This window comes from Anarhichas minor, unplaced genomic scaffold, assembly GCF_050575085.1.
Source record: "Anarhichas minor isolate MPS153535 unplaced genomic scaffold, ASM5057508v1 ptg000004l, whole genome shotgun sequence".
NCBI lineage: Eukaryota > Metazoa > Chordata > Actinopteri > Perciformes > Anarhichadidae > Anarhichas > Anarhichas minor.
In genome coordinates this window covers 7,136,979-7,157,493 of record NW_027466450.1, presented here as the reverse complement: position 1 = coordinate 7,157,493, position 20,515 = coordinate 7,136,979, and the positions used below count along the sequence as shown (strand labels likewise).

Sequence of the window (20,515 nt, the reverse complement as noted above, 5' to 3'; positions counted from 1 at the left end):
TCCTCAGTGGTTTCCTGAAGTGCCAAATATATCTCCCGCCCATGGGAATCACTGCCACATTAGCTTCCTGATAGATACTGACATTCCCATTGTGTAAGGCAAGTCTAATGAAATGATGATGATGATATTGACTGCGGGCTGCTTGCCAGCCCTTCCCCCTCCTCATCTCCACACACCATTAAAACACACATGCACAAATCCACAATTAAGCAGGAATATCAATGTTTTTTAAAATCTTTTCAACATTATTCATGAGCAATCCACAGCTCAACACCGGCAGCATTTTTGCTCTAATACTTAAAGGTCAATGGTGTTCTGGTGTAAAAGGTGTTTACGTGCCACTGCAATCTGCTAATTTTGTTCTTAAATTCAAATAGCAAGTGCAGCTTGACATTAAAAAACAGAATCAATTGTAACACCTTCAAGCCTCTGACTTCTAAAGTAATTATAATGGTTTATACTTATATCTAAATAGTCTCCTCTTATTGACTGAGTGTCCACGGCTTGATTAATCTTGGCAGAAAGTACATTTTAAGCGGGAGATTAATAGTCCAGAGACTGTAACTTGCCTGTCTCTGTGGCTGAGGAGTGTTCACCTAATGTGGCGCTTGTTGAAGTTGAAAGGCTGCTACTAAATGTCTCTGTTGGACATTTTTCTCGAGGAATAAGCATGAGCCCAGGAGCAATTACACTGCACCTAACCAAGTGTCTGCGTGGTGATTGCTATCATGCATGCTAAATGAACAAAACAACCTCTAAGCACATGACAGTCATTTAGAGCTCTCAAGCATTTTTTTCTTCTTTTCTGAATAGGAACTATGGGGAAGAGCAGGACAGGAAACATGTGTCTGATATTGCTCAAATTAAAATGATAAACAGCGACAATAATGACGTGATAACTGCTTGTACTGGCGTTTGGCTCTGCTGCTTTGTCATCTTAACGGAGGCTTTTCTAATTCACTTAGCATTTTATCTCTGCTTCCCAGCACAACAGAGTACATTATGTCAGCAGGGAGCTTGTATCAACAGCCTTTCATCCTCCAAAAAAGGACCTCTCGCAGACATTAAGCAACTAACCCTGACAACAACAGCTCATGATGTTTGATGCTGTGACTTTGCTGACTGTGTAGAAATGCAGTGTGTGAGTGGGGGCACAGCAAGCAGGGGGGGGGGGGGGGGGGGGGAGACATAAATATTCATCAAATTATGGACGTTTTAATTTCTGGCCACTTCTTTGTTAATGTATTCTTTGCCTCCTCAGACTTGTGGTATAAATGCCTGAACAGAAGTAGTCTAGCTTTGCAGCTTTAGTTGTAAATTCCTGGGAGGACTGAAGAGGTATAAATCTGAAAGAGCTATCCAGTGTAGTGACCGCGGGGTTTTAATGCGTCAGCAAGCTTCTGCTGAAATACAGAGTTTATTTGTCTGCTTCTTGAAAGAGCAAGTGTCACCATGTGAAGTTTATTTCTCACCGGTAGCAGATAATAGATGTGAAGATCTGTTTTGGGAACAATGAAAGATGACATGTACTGTACGTTTGAGATTTGTATGGTATTATTTCTTTTTAATGTGTCATTTTGAAAAGTCAAATATATTTGGGGATTTTCTAACTGTCAAATTGTTAAAATGCATCCTCATCCAAGAGAGGAGATCAAGCATCAGTGTGATACAATCTGACAAGAAGATGTTATTCTTGACATTGTGGTCTGAACCAATATTGTGATTCATATAGTCACTTTAGAATAATGATTCTTTTTTACCCTGCAGGAAGATGTGCAAACACTGACGAGGAAAAATAAACGCGTTTGTTAAGGTTAAATATCACCCAGCGGAGCCTGCAGAGAGACCAAATCAAGGTGAGCTTCAGCGGATGCATAGACTGACAGGATAACTGATGATTGATGAGGAGAATCACAATGTTGTGCAAGTTTATTTCAAATTATTTGATAGGAGCTGCTGCACTACAGAGATATTCAACTACATATACATTAATTGACTCCTTGAGCCCATGCTCTTTATGGCATAGATGATATATCCTTTATTATCACTGTTTGATCAAGGAGACAATTTTATTCCGTCACATCTTCCCCGGCTCTCGTTTCTGCTCTATGATTGTTCGATCAAATCAAAAGCAGCTGGCATCTGAATTAAATAAAACTACTTTTAAAAATAAAGCTGACAATGACAATGCTCAGCTATGTTAATGGTTATATAGGTGGTGGCAGGAAGTTACTAGCCAAGAGGCTCATTACTCATCTTCCAGAGAATTTAAGGTAAGTAGTCTTTATTACTTCTCTGATCAACACACCTAATTCAAGCAATTAATCTATAACATATCAGACAATAACACTACAGGAAGGAGGCAGAACTCCTGGTCATTCTATTATTGCTTAAGTAAGTGAAAGTTGTGCGTTCAAAGTTTCTTTAAAGAAAAAGTACAGTAGCACTTAAAAAGTAGTAAAGTATAGTATAGTACTTTAACAGAAGTAGCCAACTCATTATGAAGAATATCACATGAATAGTGTTGAATTATTGATCGACTTTAACATTTGAATGTTTAAGCTGGTGCTGGTGATGTACATCATCATATTTCATGAGCTTATTCTATTTTGAATTGAAGTTTATCTGCAAAGTAATGTTACTGAGCAACAGAGATCAGATAGGAGCTAAATGTTGTTTTTTTTCCTCTGAAATATTGTGGGGTAAGTGTTAGAAGTTTTCAGAGTAGAATCTCAACCAAAGTACCTCGAATTGTACTGTAGAATTGTCCACAAGTAAATGTCCTTTACCTTCCAGCAGAGCTTTGAACGTTAGACCTAAACTGGAGTCAGACTAACATCACAAAAATGAACAAAACTATTGGCTTTATCAAGTTTTGGCCCGACTTGATAAAGCAAACTTTGAGCAGGTGACATCCCAGACCAGGAAGTACAAATATAACAGAGCAAACAAACATAGAGAAATAACAGTCTCAGAAAGGCTGTGCCTGCCACACCCAGCATTCAGAGACCTGAAAGACTTGTATATGACCTACAATTTGCCCATAAGGAAAAGTCTTGTGGTGCCCCTCTATTGACCCTCTCGCCCCCCACAAACCACCCTCTGTGCAATGTGTATGTCACCTCCAAGTTTCCATTAAGTACTGAGCAGATCACCCATGGCAGCTTAATTCAAGTCTTCTGTGAGTCAGTTTGTGGTAAGTTGATTTAACACAATTTGTTTTTTTAGGAATATGCACCATGTGATCACAATATAACCGAAAATCATTAACACCCTACACTAGATTTTTACACAACCCCACAAGCAGGACTATTCTTAGTAATATGTGTTCATGGGTATTCCATTGCAAATATGCAAATGCAGTTGTGTGAAAACATGCAGTGAACCTTTGGGCCCCTGAGGATGCGTGGCCCCCGAGGCAGTAGGTTATCCAGCCTTGCAGTAGAGTTTAATAATAGCTCTGTCTTCCACCCCTTTTGCTAATTCATAGGCTACATCTGGATGATTATTCATTTGATTTCAAGCTTTTGCGGTCGACATGTATGACGTCATCACACCGCTGAGGGTTGGTTGCACCAAAGCGGAAGTGTTGGGAACCAGGAAGCGCTGCACAAACAGCGCGCTGTTTACCACGGACATGGTCCGGTGGAGAGCACGCGTCTGTTAACGGACACGGCCGGCCCACCCTGATCCACGCGCGTCCAGGGGAAACATGGGAGGGTCTGAGAGCGTCGAGATACCGGGAGGAGGAACTGAAGGCTACCACGTCCTCCGAGTAAGAGCGAAATGCAGCGTATTTACTTTAAAGGCAGAGAACGACAGAGGATGAGCGCTCTGCCTGCTAGCGCTGGAGCTAGTTCCACAGCCAAATAATGACATTTATATATTCATTCAGCGGCAGTTTTTTGAGGGGTTTCGCTTACAGCTCATCGCCAACTGTCAATATAACTGACTTTTTTTTTTAATGTTTGTAATGTGTTGTTTAGGTGTATTTACTGACCATTTTATATGAGCTACGGTTCATTTGTCAGGTTGTTTTGAAACTGCTTGTAGTCATATGACATGATAAATTAGTATTCAGACATGCGCAGTAAACAACATCAGCTGATCTCTTTTTCACGTTGCATGTTGCCAGAATAACCGGTGTGGCGACTATCGTTATAAATACCCAGCGAAGAAGAGTGTGTGCCTTCATTAAGAAAAACACTTGTGATTTTTAAAACTAAAATACTATATTAAATTGTGAAAAATGCCCCTAACATCTCCCTAAAGCCAAAGTTGAAATATTTCAGATACTGGTTGCTTGTTTTGACTGACCAACAGTCAAAACACTGAGAAGTCCACAAAACCTTTTTGTATTGAGAATCAACTTTATGTGAGACCAACCCTGATGAAGGCCACACTCTCTCACGATGAAGATGTTTTTTATACTACAAGTGTCGCAGGAGTTTTGACCCGAACAGTCCAAAACCTGAATTCACATTTGAGAACCGTGGAACCTGCTCAAGATTAATAAGCTAATACATTTTAGGGACCCACGTATCCGGTACACTTTAGCGGTGTCTGTGCCAACACTAACTTCATTGAGGGAAAATGCCAAAAAATGCCATTTACAAGAAACTGTATTGAAGTTACTGGAGTGGATTCTTGTTTTCAGATTAGCTTGATCCTAAAAACTACAAGATTCCCTCTGTTTTGAAAATGTTGTCCAGGATGTCAGAGGCAAAGACAGATATTCACTGCGCTTGTCATATACTCGTGTTTTTGTCAGTTTACATATTTTAAAAGCGGTAATATACAGTTACACCATAAACCTCATCTTTCTGTGAATGAATCTCTAATGCAGGGTCTCAGAAGGACAATTTACACAGTTTGCAAGGTTTCGTTGTCTTATCTCGATGATGCTTTCTTTACAGGTGCAAGATAATTCCCCCGGTCGCTGTGCAGGACTGGAGCCATTCTTTGATTTCATCATTTCCATTTGTGACACTAGACTGGTAAGTTTACTATAATTGCAATGATGAAACTTACTTGCAGCTGCTGGACCGGCATCAACAAGTGTTCTGACAGATGATTGCATGTTTTGATCTGCATAGAACAAGGACAATGACACCCTCAAAGAGTTGCTGAAGATGAACGTGGAGAGGCCCACCAAGATGCTGTTGTACAGCAGCAAGACTCTGGCAGTGAGGGAGACAACCGTCACACCCAGCAACTTGTGGGGCGGCCAGGGGCTTCTGGGAGTCAGCATTCGCTTCTGCAGCTTTGAAGGAGCAAATGAAAATGTTTGGCATGTTTTGGTGAGTGTGCAGCATGCATAACTTCAACATTTTAATTAAAAATAATCACAATGAGGTTTTTTTTAGAAAGTATTGCTGTCGAACACCTAATGTGTTCATTCTATATGTGTTGTGTGAGTCCAGGAAGTGGAACCAAACTCCCCCGCAGCCCTGGCTGGTTTGAGGGCCCACGCTGACTACATCATAGGAGCCGACACCGTCATGAACGAGGTACTTGCTTTTGCAGATCGGTAGTAACGTTTGGCCCTAAATGTTGGCAGCAGGTTGACCTGCCGTGAATCTCCGCTTCTTTCAACAGAGTGAAGATCTGTTCTCCGTGTTCGAAACCAGTGAGGGGAAGGAGCTGAAGCTGTACGTTTACAACACGGATACGGACAACTGCCGCGAGGTGGTCATCACCCCAAACTGTGATTGGGGTGGAGACGGCAGGCATGTCTGATTTTTACTTCTGTTGCCAGGTGAAAGCCATGCATTTTGGTTTAGTGTCTACTTCCATTTAGGAAAATGATGGTATGTACGAGACCCTTTAAGAATGCACTGTACAGTCCTTTGTACTGGCTCATTTGACAAATACTGAACAATTAGATTCTGTAATAGTTGTATTCTACATTTAGCAGTTATTTACATACATTTATGAATTAACATTTTGGAAAAACACCCTGAAACCAACAACAAAGGAACTAAAAACAACAGGTAGTTTTATATAATGTATATTTATACAAACTTGTCTTATTTTATTATGACTTATTTCAGTTTTAGATCCCCTTTTCTGAGTACATTTTGAATGGAATCTTCAAATGAAATGTAAAGAGAAAGACTGCCCTGTTTAATGACAGCTGGACTCAATAACAACAACAGACACTGACTGGATGAAGGTCTTTAACATTTGGATCCCCCAGAGAGGAAGTCATTTCACATCATTAAGGCTACTGTGAAATGTTTGGACATTCCTCCTCACAGTATTTCTGTCTCTCCAGTCTAGGGTGTGGGATTGGCTACGGCTACCTGCACAGGATACCCACACTGCCATTTCTAGAGGGCAAGAATATCAGTGTACCTGCACAGACTGCCAGTGAACCAGCCACTTCACCTAAAGACACAGAGGTATAGCTCAGCATCTTGTACAAACAAATAATTGCTTCCAGGTGTTGTCAACATTGACTGAGATAACGTCCTTTTGGTTACCAGGTCCTCCTCTCCGCTGTCATTCCAACCGTTCCTGTGGCTGTGTCGTCTTCTTCTTCTGCTTCGACTGGATTAGAGCAGGCTCTCTCCGGCATGTCAGTCAGCTCTAACCCGACCACATTTGTCAGCAAACTACAGACAGGTACACTATAATATCTGACTGCTCAAAATATCCTGTTTGAATTGATGTAATTTTGACTATTGCAGATTAAGCAAAATGTATGTGAACAGTGTAAACACACACACACATTATTGTTTCAGAAGCTCCTACCGTCCCACTGCTCAGCCACTTCCTCTCCTCACAAAGCGCCACCCTGCCTGTCAGTCCTGCTGCCACACCACCAGGTCTGTAGAAATTATTTTTAGGCGGTTATAGCTTCCCAGGTGTGGTGCCAAAGCCAGCTACTCTGAAGCCAAACGTCCATGACTTTTGCCTGCCTACCTAGCATTGTCTAATATATGTGTATGTATTTATTGCACAGGTTTAATTCCCTTACCTGGAGGTCTTCCACCCTTTCCTCATTTACCAAATCTAAATATCACATTGCCAGACGTGGGCCACGTATTGCCACCTGGAGTTGGTGGATTACAACGTGCAGGTATCATGTTCTTTGAGATGTGCTTGGGTTAGTTGTTAATAATCTTAAAGGATTATTATAAACAGAACACGGAACACCTGGTAAAGGATTCTGGTGTTATTCTAAATTTGTTTTCGCCTGCACTCGCTACAGCCTCAACATATTATATTGTGACTTTTTAAACTGTTTTTATGACCTATGACATTGTGTATTACATACTTTACTATGACTTTTTACGACATTCTTTGACATACTATATTATGACTTTTTACTTTTAATGCCTTTTTTTCTTTCGGAAATATAGCGATTTATGGTTGAAATAACCTACAGGTAGGTAGCCACCACATCCAAACATAGACGAGAATAAAAAATGCAAGATAAGAAAATACTCAATGTTGCACATTTAAAAGTGTTTTTCTACTCTAAGTAATGACTGTGTGTTGTGCTCCGCAGGTCTTCCACCTCTCTACATGGCAGCTGGTGTAACTCTGCCTCCGTCTGACTTTGTTCTTCCAACAATCACTGCTCATGCATCTCCTGCTGTTACGCTGCATACCAGCACCACATATCCCTCCTCCACCATACAAATGAACAGTTCACGGACCAGAATCCCCATCCCATCATCAGTGGCCACCTCTGAATCAATAAATATCACAATGACTGCAGACTCATCTTAGCAGAGAGCAACGATTGCGGTCGTCGGCTTGCTCTTAACACAATCTAGCCCGTCTATAAGCTGCACAACTCCGTTGACAAATTGTTCTACACACTGGTCCAGTTGTACAAGCTCGAGTTCCTCGAGGACACTGGAACCATGGGCTGGTCTTCTCCACATGAAGCGTGAATGTGTGTCCAGCAGCAGTTTGTTGATGGCAAAAGAAGGAAAATAACAAGAATCAAGTATTAACTGTCGCAGAACAACTTCTGTTACTAAATAGTAATACATGTGTTAATTACACTGTGGGCTTTTTGAACTTGGTTCAAAGACAGTGTAAAATGTGGGGAAACAGGTTAGTATGAATGCGTGTAAGTTGCATTCTTTATTTAGTGGTTAGATTACCACAGAGCACTTGAAGGGTCACAGTGGGAATTTTGTTCCCTCATAATATTTTTTGCAGCCCTTCTAATCCACAAGAACAGTTTGTTGGTGCAGTCCAGTTCTTACATTTGGTGTACAGTAGCCTCTCAGTCAGCAGTGGTCCACTACTGAATACAACATTCATATTACAGCTCAGCCCCTTGATGGATCAGAGGATATGCTAAAAAATATTGAAGGTACCACAAAAAGAAAAGAAATCCCACCATGACCTTTCAGTGGTTCTGTGAACTGCTTAAAGTCTTCAGGGGAAGAGGGTGGTACTTTATACTCCTGGGGATTTTCCTTTAGAAAAAGCAGGTTTGTCTTCTGTATCCATGAAACGATTTTGGTTTCGTACAAAAGAATCATTTGTAAATTGATATCGTTACCGTGATTAAACCGATGTATTTTTTATACCTCAGCCTGTGGTCCCTGCTTTGTATCGTCATCTCATAAATGGTTCCTGTTAAGCATCCTGTATCACTGCAGTCCCAAACAAAGCCTCAGAGTGGCGGTGTAATCTCAGACAACGGAGAGATTACCAGGTGAGTGTGGATGTTAATTTAGGAATGACCGGACTCGTCCTACAGTACCATTCACTGGGAGGGAAAAACATTTCCTGGCATTTATTATTCACTCTTAGCAGAACTGTACAATTTGTACCCAAAGTGGAACATACAGCCCTTATAAAAGTAAGAGCAACAAAGCAGCAAAACGAAATACTAGTTTGCATGGGGACATTTGAACTGTTTGTACACATTGCTGTTACAGTTAAAATCCACCTGTACAGCATATACAGTTTCCAATTTATTAATTAATATTCCTGCATAGGATTTTCTACATCGTCACGTTTCTACATTTGGTTACTTTGTGCATTAAAACGCAAGTACGCTGTCCCAACCTACGTGTCACTAGATGCCACTTGTATGCTACACATTACATTCCCATGGCTAAGTAACTCAAATTAAAGCCTAAGATTTGTGGATAAACAAAACATTTAGCCAAATCATTCGTGAAATCTTTGTAGTTCTACATTACGACGACTGTCCCCCTCCTCCCCAGTAATTTAACTTCTAGCAGCTGAATCATTTGCACCCCAGCAGGACCGCGTTATTTAATCTAAACGGTGGGCTGCAAAAAAAAGTGTCCATTCGGCCCTTTAAGGCTTTTTCCATCTGCAACATCTGAACAGAGCGTCCAGTCACATTTTCTTCAAGGTACGTCGTCGGTATCAGTGCTTTAAATCGGACCCTCAAAAGATCCCTTTACCCATGTCCTTTTAAAATTGTCCCCTCACTGATCAAGCCTTGGTAAACAAGTAGAAGCCTGGCGCAGGTCCGAGGAGGCCGGGTGAGATCTCCCCACCGGTGTCCTGCTCCTCCTGTTGCCGGCTGTTTCCTTCTCCCACAAGCCAGAGCCTCCGAGAAGCTCTGCGGCTGTGGGAGCAACTTTGCCTTTTTCGTCACAGTGCGATGCCGTCAGTACGGGATGATGCTGGAGGAGGCGGGTCCTGAGCCAGCAGCATTTATCTGCAGGTTTCCAGAGGAGCTCGACCTCCGCATGTGAGGGAGCAGGTACGGGTCGCTTCCCATCTGGTGAACGTCGATGCGGTCCTCCTTCCTGTACGCCAGGCAGCGCCTTATGAAGGCCTGGAGGGAGGCGGAACAGTGTCCACAATGTGTACGTCAACCACGTGTTTGAAGATGTTTTTTCCATTGACTTATTTTAAAATGGCAGTGTCCTTTTTGTATGCAAGTTCACCTACCTTTGCTTCATTACTGGAAACAGGCTTGACAGGGAACTGGACATCTGTAGCTTTCAGTATGGTGTTCTCCTGCAGGATGTCCTGTTGGGACTGATTGTGGCCGAAAGGCTAAAAAAAGAAAAGATGAGCAGTTCTTAATAATCACGCAAGAGATTACAAAGACATTCAAGGGTAGCATCTGTATTGACCTCCTTACCTTCCTTCCATATAGACACTGAAAAAAGATAACACCCACAGACCACACGTCCACCTTGTTGGAGATCTTTGGAGGCTCTTTGCCAACCACAAAACATTCAGGAGGCAAGTACCTGGACAGAATAAATTTAAAAAAAAAAAACTTTAATTTTGGAGGTACTTATCCTTTACTTGAGCATATCCATTTATTTGTACTCCATTACTCGATTTAACAAATGTTACTAGTCATTTATATGTAAAAATTTCACATACAAAACATGAAAGTTTAAAAAAATATGTTGATTCAACTACCCCACAGTTCATGAAACAGTCAAACTTGGCCCCACCACGACCAACAACACCACTAAATACTGCTTACACGTTAATAATTTAACACTGAAAAGGACCAATTTGCAAAACCAGTAATTTTACTTCTGATACTTGTTGGTGTAGTAGTACAAGTAACTTATATTTTATGTTGATTTTGGTGGTCCCTGTGGACGAAGTTGGCGGTGGGCTTCTCCTTCGTTGGTCGTGTTTATCAGTATTAAATTCATAACCAGTTAAAAGTTGCTCACAGTAACTTTAAGTGAATAAAGATATTTTCCTTATAATAGAGTATTTCTATAGTGTGGTACTTCTACACTGAATGTTCTCATACTGCATGTGATATAAGTACATGTGGGACATTTAGTCTCACCAGTAGGTCCCTGCGCCCTGTGATGTCAGATCCATCCCATCCACGCCATAGTTGTCATCATCCATGATTTTTGACAGCCCAAAGTCAGTGATTTTGATTTCGCCGCAGGCTGTGCCATCCACCAACAAGATGTTGCCTTGAAATCAAAGGAAAAGAAGAAATGGCATACCATTAGTGTGATGACTGCTCGACTGTCACAATCTGATTAGATGTGGACCAACATGTGTTCTTGATGTGATGAGTCGTGTTTACCTGGCTTGAGGTCGTAGTGGATGATGGGGGGTTTGATTTCATTCAGGTATCTTAATGCGTTCACAATCTGCATGACTATAGACCGCGCCTCCTTCTCAGACATTAGCTTATGCTGTTTCAAGTAGAAATCCAAGTCGTTGCCTTCGCAGTACTCCATGACAGTGCAAAACCTAATGAATGGGGGAGGAAAAAAAGAATTATGAAGACAGAAACCAACCTCAAAGTGCTGGAGATGCATTGAGAACAGTGGATCGAGTGCACTAACGTGTCTGTGTCCAGTGAGAAGTAGTCATAAAGCTTCACGATCCTGGGGTGGTCCAGCTCCTTGTGTATTCTGTACTCTCGGCATGCATGTCTGTGGAGAGGAAGATGATTATGCTTCCATTAGCATCCAAAGCATGAGGTGGTGCTGTATTCTGCACTGACAGCCCGCTGTCGGTGCTTATAGAAAGGAATAACAACACACCGCAAGCAAAGGACATCCGAACAGCTTGTCTAAGCATGTCACAACATTTGAAACGCTAATTATTGTATACTGCAGGTTGAGGCCAACATACTTGTGATAGTTCTCCTTCTTCTCTTCTCTCCAGTTCTTGTTAAGTTGATGGATTTTCACAGCAGCATATCGTTGCTCAATCAAGTCAAAAGCCTGCACAACATATGCACACAAAAGTTGGCTTATACTTGAAAAGCAACACCTGCTAAGAGTATTATTTCGCTTTGACACTAGTGATATAAACATGGAAGGACTTACCTTGTAAACTTCACTGAAGCCCCCTCTTCCTAGAAGGTAGAGGAGCAGATATCGTTCATTCAACGTTGGATGATCTTTAAATCTTTGGATGGAAAAACAAAAAACACAGAAAACAATCAAAACTAAAGACGGATGTGTCAGTGATACATTTTTCAGCAGAAGCGTTGCTATGAGGACACTGGCCTTGTGTGAACATCATGTTCCAATGTCAATGCAGCAAATGTGAGAGAAATCGAGTCACACTCACTGTGAACTGTCTTCATTATTTATTCTCTTCAGCTCCCGAATGTGAAGGTTGCGCACTCTCTCCAGACGCTCCAGCTCCGCCTGGATCTCAGCTTCCTCCTGTAAATGATTCAAGCACACAAACTCACAGAAGGAACTTCAGAACTCTGACAACAAGGAGACGAACTCATCAAATCCCCTCTCGTACACTGCAGACTAGTTCTGTATGAAATATTTAACGGTTGACTTAATACGGAGTCTGTCAGGAGCTGCCTGTGATGCGTATTCATCGCGAAAAAAACAACGAATAGATCGACAAACTACAGGCTCGCTATGTCCTTAGAGAGTCACACAAAAGGAGTTCAGGTACAATCGGGCTGAATATGTTCAATTATCTTCACATTGAAGACAGATATTTTTTACATTTAATAAGTGACTGACTCCAATTAGGTTTTAACTTGTAAACTGTATAAAAGTGCCCTTTATCCTTATTATATTCCTGGTCCTGGATAAATTGTAAATCTTACATACATTCATGCGACTGTGCTGCACAGGAACAGGAGAAAAACAAATGTTTTAATGTCGCTGCAGGTTCAGCATTGGGCAAACCTTCTTAAGATGTCCAAGTCGCAGTTTGAAGATCTCTTCCTGTTCATGGTACTCTGCTAGTGTCAGCCTTTCCACAATGAGAGAGGGAAAAGAGAAAAGAAATGTAAAATTACACTGATCTTTATACACCGCATGTGCCAGAGGATTGGCTGGTCTGACATCTGTGAACTTACAGCTGAGGTAGGCTGGGTTTGAGAAAGGGGTCGCTTTCGGCTCCGTTCACCGCCTTGGTTTTGCGTTGCTTTGGCTCAGAGTTTGTGGTTGGTGCTTGGGAGTTGCTAGAGGACGGAGGTTTCCTCTTGGCTAAAAGTTTTCTCTGCCTCTCGATGTCCTCTCTCTGTTGGTTTGAACACTCTTGCTGTCTGCAGATGGAAAGCGGTGCTTCTTGTTAGAGTATATTATGAAAAAGAGCTGGTTTCTCCAAGGATTGAAAAAAAATGACTTAACAAGAAAATAAGTCTAACAGCAGCTAGACAATAACCTGATCAATAAGACACAGACGGTGTCAGTAGTAAAGCTTCTTACTTCACAAGGTTTTGGAAGGCGTAGCCGTCGGTCCACTGTTCTGTGAATGACGCTCCATGTCTCACTGTAGTGAAATGGCCTAAACGAAGTCTATCTTGCATGCTTTTCTCCCGACAGGCCTGCTTCTCCTGGGTGCTCTGAGGAACAACAACAAGGTATATATATATATATATATATATAACAGACATATAAAGGTATGTTGAGTGTTCATAAAGGGTTAAGAAAAACAAGACATTTACCTTTTCTATGAGCAACTTCTTGCTCATAGTGATGCATTTATTCAAGCGTTCCTTGTGCTTTTCAAGTAATTTTTGTTGTTCGTCTATCTGTCTCCTGAGATCGCAGTTTGCCTACAATGCAAGAAAAAACCCCACCAATTATTTAAAATATTAAACATATTTATGAGAATTAAAACACATTAATGTCTGTTCTATTACCAAACATTACTTCGGCAAACATGGTGCAATTTGTTTTGCATTGAAGGAACATCACAGCGCAGTAGTAACAGAGTAAGACTTCCTCCTTACCCGCAGCAGATCATCTATCCTCCCCTCCTTCTTCTCCAGGTCCAGATTCTTAGTGCTTTCGAGGGCGGCCAACTTCAACCCTGTGAGGTCAGTCTAGAGTGGAACACGATGAGAAGTCGTTTAAAAAGATGCCCAGAAAAGAAACATTGAAGAACGATTACAAAGAGCTGGTGGTGTCCCGACTATTCACAATCACCCCCTCCTCCCCTCACCTGAACAAATTTGACTGCTAGTTGCTTTGGATGTGTCATGTGGTCCCCAAAAGACAGACTAGTAGGAGGTGAGCTATTTTGTACAACCTGCAACAGAAGAGCGAGTCCTTCTTTTCAGACAGGGCAACACCAAAAAGGAGCAGCAAAGGGATTTTGAGTTCAAGTGTAGGCGTTACGTACAGCGATACCCTGAGCCGAGTGGGAATGTGAGTTCTGGGGCGATCGGATCACTGGTGGGAGACCTCGCACAGGACTGGACCCGTTTCCTCCCTGGAACTAAAAAGGTTAGGAGATCAAAAGGTCACATCACAGCCAAACACTTGATAACAGCAGACCCACTGTGGCTCTTTTCTTAAATCACAGTACTGTCATTTCAGAGACAGGAAACGCCTCAGTGGTGGAAAGACTTAATATAGCACATATTACTCGCTCACCACAAAACTGAAAACTTACATCAAAATAATCACTTATTTTGGGTCCTCGCACAATCGATTTCCCTGTGAAAGGAAAAGAGAATGTTGAATATATGAGATGCATAAGATGTAATGTAAGCAGGAGCAGAAATGTAAGCAGTTTAACACAGAGACACTGACCTTGGCTGCTCTCTGATTGGATCTCAGGTTTCCTTTTTCTGCCTCGGACCGTTTCTGACTGTTTCTTCTCCGGAGTCTGAAAGAGAAATTGTATTCTCCGTGTTTTATAAATACTACAAAAAAAGGCTATTTTGACCTTTACACCTGCTTGTTTGTATCTTATCAAGTTGGCAATGAACTGAGTCTGCATTAAGCATTTATTGAAAATGACCCAGACAGATTTCAGCCATAACAATAACAGGTTGTACTTTTCCTTGTGCGACTGCTCTCATTGCAGTTTCGTGTCAGTTTCGTCCGGTCTTTATGTTGAGCACAGTGTTTGGAAACACAAACAGCCCTCATCAGAATAACTTTAGTTTAAAATGTCATAATATACGTACCGAATAAGCAGGGGAACTGCCTCTTTTCACGTCTGACCCCTATCGAAATGAGAAAGACAAGATTTTTAGAGAAACATCATCAGAAAGAGCAGCAAAAAGTGGCTGTAACCTGAAGATTGTTTTCCAGATAGTAGAAAACCTTCAACTACATCAGTGCTTCTTTTCAAATAGACTCATTTCTACAAAATAACCTAATGCTACTGACCTCCTGATGTATAACTTTAAATTATTAATGACCTTAATGTCCGTCACTTATACTGTAAAATGTATTTATCAGCTGTTTTTGATTAAATGTATTCTTGGGTGCATTCACACCTGTACTGAGAGCCGCCGACCTGTGATCAGACCACCAGAGACTCGTGTTAACGCCAGGTCTGAACAGGGTCTCTAGTCTCACGAATAACATTTACTTAAATATTCAATCGACGTATTTATAATAATGATCTTCGATAGTTTAGTGTACCTCTGACTCTTTGTCGCTTGAGGATCCGAGGCTTCCAAAACTTTGATTTGAACATTCATTGTTGGTCAATCCCTGAAAAAAAATGAAAAAAAAAAAGAAAGAAAGAAAGAAAGAAAGAAAGAAAGAAAGAAAGAAAGAAAGAAAGAAAGAAAGAAAGAAAGAAAGAAAGAATTTGGGATGAGACGTGGACACTTAACAATAGTATTTTGATCAGTTATGATGTACAAACACAGACTCACTTTGGTTCCTGCACTTGTGCTGCCGGTGCTGCCTCCTGTGCTGCCGCTAACCCCGCCCATAAAGCGGGCCTCCAGCAGCTCCTGTCTCCGGGGGTCCAGGCTGTGCAGCTCCTCCATGGTGCCTGGCAGGATTAGCAACAATTCACAGCATGTCTCAGTTATTCCAGGATCGGCTTAATTGAAGCCTCCGAATGCACCAAATCAAGAGCACATGACACAGTCGCAACGGCATTGGGAGCAGAGTCAAAAAGGGGACTTGTTTAGTCACATATACAGTCTCAAACCCTCACAGGTGATACCAGTCTAGACCAGAATATAGGTAAGACCAACTTCATGGCCGTTCCATAGAGATATGACAAAGACCGGTTTCAGCTTAATACTACAAAGAAGAATAGACACTTAAATAGTTTAGAGCAGAAGTAACAAGCATCTCTACCATTATCCTGAGAGTCCAGCAGCAATGTGTCGGATGCTAGGCTCTGATGAACACTGTGCTCCTGTGGGACTGTTACGTGAGCTTCAGTGTTGTTGCTGACTCAGAGGGGTCTGCCCACTAAACCTGTGCTTTAATGAGACAACCATTTTGAATCTACGACGGCATCAATTTAAATGGAGAACCTAACACATTGGATCATTTATCTAAATAGTTACTACAAAATCACAGCAGCTGGGAATAGAGCAAACACAGATTAGTTCAATAATGAATGTGCACCAAATATAGAAAACATGCCAACCCTTAACATACATTTAAAGACACACGACAATCAACTATGACAGCAGGATATGGAGTGAAGTCTTCACTATAGGACTAAATGCACCACACTGACTCTCATATATCATAGTATATTTAGTTTTTTATAACTTCTTGACATTTCATACACTTAACGATTGATTGTCAAATGAATCGATAAGATAGTTGCAGCCCTACCGAGAAGCTCATTTATTAACATTATATTTATTATAAAACCACAGACTTAACAAATGTACTACGCAATGAGGAGAAGTTGTGGAAAATCAATACTACTTGTGTATACAATCAACTACTTTGTTGACATATGCAAATGATAAAGTGTCCCGACTGTGCATGAAACAGAACAAGCCTTAACAAGAATAGATCAACAAAAAAGCCATTGATTTCATCCTCTAAAACCAAAATACTGTCTGCTAAAACTGACAAGAAGCCCCAGGGAAGCCCTGAAACACACTGGTGAGACTACAATATACATCTCATCTGGCCTGGGAACACCTCTGGGTTCTCGAGGAAGCTGGGGAAGGTTGCTTGGGAGAAGGAAGTCTGGAATACCCGGCTTAGCCTGCTGCCGATGTGACCATAAGATAAGGGGCAGAGAATGGACGGACGTCTGTCTGCTGTTAAGTTATACATTATAATGCAGCAGCCAGCACAAAGGCCGTTTCAGTGTGCAACATGAAGTCACTGAGAAGAGTGTTGTAACAGTAAGATACAGCCGACTCACTAAATAATACCGACTTGCAACTATTTTCCAGATCAGCAGACGTATGTGCATAACTAACCTGCTGGTCACTTGTCTGTAGTCAGTGATAACTTAAACTGTGTTACATGTGATGACAATTGTTGCCAAAATAAAAACATGTGATGAGCTTGCGATTCCTGTTCTAAAACCAGATTTATTGATAAGATTATGACTACTATGACACTCTGTACATCATAGGAAGTGGTGCGCTGAAATGCAATGACGTGGCAAGTCTAGCAGCACAAAAGCAAAGAATATGTCGGCATGCTTGTCACATTTCCCATGTTGTGTCTGTGGCTTCTAATCAAATTTGAAGTCTCCAGTGCAGACATCAGTCTTTCATGACTAGATGAACGGGCGAGACTATTATACAGCGGTGCTAAATATTCAGCCCTGTAATCATGAAGACATACAGAGAGTTTATCTTACTTCATTGGCAACTATTCAAACAAATAGCACATTTTTCACCTTTTTCCTCAACACAGTTTGGCTGTGATCAGTTAGCGCTGCAATATTGGCAAAAAGCAATGTGTTCAATGTATTCTGTTAAATGATACGATTGTACCAATGAAGAACATCATCTTTTGGAGGAGGTTGTAGCTGCTGGTTCTCAGGACAATCTCATTCTAGCTGGTGTGAGATGGCTCCATAACAATATCTCCCTTTTCACCCAGATTGTTTATGCCAGTTTCACGTCATAACTACATATCAGCTGTGTGGTTTTCCCACAAGGATTTCCCTTTGTCTCAAAAAAAAAAAACAACCAAGGCCTCATGCATAACTATTATCTATATTCCAGCCCCTGCAGGAACATGTGGTTGAACCCTTACAACTCTTGCTGTGGATGTCATTTTAACTCTGTGCTGCTGAGCAGACTGACCACCTGTTTAAAAGGCAGAAAGTCATAAAAATCTCTGGCATACATTGGGTTGGATTACTAGGTTAACTCATTGGCAATTCAAGAAACAGCACACACAACAATAAGTCTACCACTTTTCAATATTTACCAGGTGTCACACTAATGAAGGCAGCATTTGTTAATTAATGTAAGTCAATGCATATAACATTAATAGAGATAATTAGAAGCTACTTCAATGGCCAAAGCTAAGTAAAAGTCCTCAATAATTACAATATCCAGTGGAAACTACTGAGGGAACAAGTAGGTGTGATAAGTGGTCACAGTGGGTCACCAGAAACACCAAATAAGCTAATTTGATTGTGTGTGTGTGTGTGGGTTAGCACTCTGTCTGTATCCCATGGGGCATCTAGTGTAACATAATGGTCTTCACTCTATCGTTAAGTTAGCAATACTAACAGGTCAAACAAGGCTACCTACCCTCCAATACGGTAGCGTTAGCATACACTTAATGTTCGTTACATACCGTCATAGATCATCGACCGATCCAATACCCTATCTATTCAGTTAGGGTTATGATTAACGTTAGTGTTACTTACACATGTGAGTTAACGTTACATATTTTGTGGCCACCGTTGGTAGAGAAACACCAGTCTGACGTTAGACACAAAGGAGAGCTAACAGTGCGATGCACACCTAACTTATCCCAAAAAAAAATGCAGGATTTCTCTACGTGCATTTAAACGTTACTAATCCGTTTTACATCCATCTGTGAGTTAACTAGTGTCTGCTCTTATAGCGGCAGCGGGTTTAAAGAAAGGATGCGCTGATTGCAGCCGTTAACCCCACTGCTCACGTAGAGGTTTATCGCCATTATGCACGTATTTGTCAATAGGTTACTACACTAGCCTGGTCGCAGGGAGACGGTCCTGTGTCTTCAGTGCTAAGTTACTAGCTATAGCCAAACGGGCTCCATTGACTTTAGAGCTAGCGAGCTGGTTTCGCCACCACGATTTGCTCGGTCGTTTTATTACAATTTCCTTTCGCTCTGCACAAAATGACTAAAAGGGAGCAAGTAGAAAATACACGTAGGTCTTTAATACATGTAACGATACCTTCCTGGGCCTTCACCAACGCCGTGGTATGTTGCTGAAAACACAGTCCGTGTTGGGGACGTGGAGAGCTGGGACCAAAGATGGCGTCCCCTCCAAACTTCCACTACTTTGGACACTCATCAAGCTACTTTCTGTGTGTTTGTTACCACAGCGCACACGGTTAATCGTCCACAAAGGCTGTGAAATTGACCGTCGGACATAACACGGTTCGTTCTACATGGACACGGTGACTACCACTGAGTGAAAGTGTCTAATCATGAGCTGCTTCTGGGGCACAAACCTCTTCACACACCACAGCAGAGCGTCCTGGCTCCGGGGCCACCTCTCCGTCTTCAAGTGGTTGCCTATGAAACGTCATAAATCGTGTGCAAATTTCTTATCGCGAGGGTGATGCATGAAGCACGGACATAAAGACTACTTCATCATTATACACACTGCACACCTGAGCCATGCATAACTACATTTTAGGTACAAGTTGGTGGAAAACTTATGATGTTCAGAGCAAACAAAAATAAATTTCATTTTTCCTTTAAATATATTAAATTACTGTTGGACGATATCAACAGGTCGTGGAAGCCCAAGTCAACATTATGACGTGCTGTATCAAAATTCTGAGATAAGTCAAATATATATGTCATAATACATGCTATATTTCATAATTAAGTACCTTAGAAGTTTGACCAATTAAGTCAAAAGTTTGCCATATCTCATAATGTTGATTTGCGTCAGAATTTTAACATGTCACAAGTATCTTTTATCATGCAAAAACTATCATCTAGTTTTCCCCATCTGTAATATGTAGCACAACTTAAGGATCATAATAAAAAAATACATTTTATTAAATTCATAATTGTAAATCAAAGTTTTCCATTTTTAAATTGTAATGCATGTTCACTGTATTTCCCTCTTGGACCTTACAAAATAATCTCGATATAGTCAATACACTCATCTCTAGATATTAATACAGTGATCTACAGTATACAAAACCAGATAACGTAGCTTTATTTTACATGTTTATTGCATACAGTTTTGTGGTATAACACATACTCATTTGGTTATAACAGTTTTTCAGGATTGAATGAATAGAGCAAAGAATAAAACAAAAGGCCAGTGCGTAGTGGATGTTAAGATGGTGGGGGTGGATATAATTTCCTGTGGGTGTGTCAGTGTGTAGAGAGAGAGACAGACAGACACAGAGAGACAGACAGAGACAGACAGACAGACAGACAGACAGAGAGACAGGAGGTCTAACAATGCCTTTGACTGAATATCTCCAATTAATTTGTGTGTGCGTGTGTCAGTGTGTAGAGAGAGAGACAGACAGACAGACAGACAAACAGACAGACAGACAGACAGAGAGAGACAGACAGACAGACAGACAGAGAGAGAGAGAGAGAGAGAGAGAGAGAGAGACAGACAGACAGACAGAGAGAGAGAGACAGCCCAAGGACACATCGACATAAGACTAGCAGAGCCAGAGATCAAACCACCG

General features: G+C 41.3%; 2 protein-coding genes across 4 annotated transcripts; one reads left to right on the top strand and one right to left on the bottom strand.

Moving 5' to 3' along the window:
* Nucleotides 1-1,767: 1,767 nt before the first annotated feature.
* On the top strand, nt 1,768-8,562 carry LOC142968065 (Golgi reassembly-stacking protein 2-like). 3 transcript variants are annotated; one of them, XM_076107799.1, is made up of 11 exons: nt 1,768-1,856; nt 2,216-3,775; nt 4,917-4,997; nt 5,097-5,300; nt 5,424-5,510; nt 5,599-5,729; nt 6,278-6,404; nt 6,489-6,627; nt 6,747-6,830; nt 6,968-7,084; nt 7,517-8,562. In XM_076107799.1, exons 2-11 carry the CDS (start codon nt 3,713-3,715, stop codon nt 7,738-7,740), a joined length of 1,257 nt encoding a protein of 418 aa, XP_075963914.1. In that variant the 5' UTR covers nt 1,768-1,856; nt 2,216-3,712; the 3' UTR covers nt 7,741-8,562. The 3 variants fall into 3 exon arrangements, with proteins under 3 accessions (XP_075963914.1, XP_075963923.1, XP_075963931.1); XM_076107808.1 differs by lacking the exon at nt 6,968-7,084; XM_076107816.1 differs by lacking the exon at nt 2,216-3,775 and having other exon boundaries at nt 1,838-1,856.
* Nucleotides 8,563-8,736: 174 nt separating this feature from the next.
* tlk1a (tousled-like kinase 1a) lies at nt 8,737-19,339 on the bottom strand. The gene is given in 24 exon segments (XM_076107751.1): nt 8,737-9,790; nt 9,907-10,014; nt 10,103-10,214; nt 10,781-10,916; nt 11,033-11,202; nt 11,298-11,387; nt 11,590-11,681; nt 11,787-11,868; nt 12,034-12,131; nt 12,621-12,687; nt 12,794-12,982; nt 13,146-13,282; nt 13,385-13,495; nt 13,673-13,765; nt 13,885-13,971; nt 14,065-14,160; nt 14,338-14,381; nt 14,478-14,553; nt 14,858-14,896; nt 15,321-15,392; nt 15,560-15,681; nt 19,024-19,066; nt 19,068-19,100; nt 19,102-19,339. Coding segments are annotated over 24 exon segments (2,310 nt in total). The 5' UTR covers nt 19,144-19,339; the 3' UTR covers nt 8,737-9,619.
* Between the last annotated feature and the right edge of the window lie 1,176 nt (nt 19,340-20,515).

Excerpts from the sequence above, each read along its gene's own strand:
- LOC142968065 (XM_076107799.1), top strand. The coding sequence starts at position 3,713 with ATGGGAGGGTCTGAGAGCGTCGAGATACCGGGAGGAGGAACTGAAGGC. Across the intron at positions 4,998-5,096 it reads CCATTTGTGACACTAGACTG|AACAAGGACAATGACACCCT; the intron begins GTAAGTTTACTA and ends TGATCTGCATAG. Across the intron at positions 6,831-6,967 it reads TCCTGCTGCCACACCACCAG|GTTTAATTCCCTTACCTGGA; the intron begins GTCTGTAGAAAT and ends TTTATTGCACAG.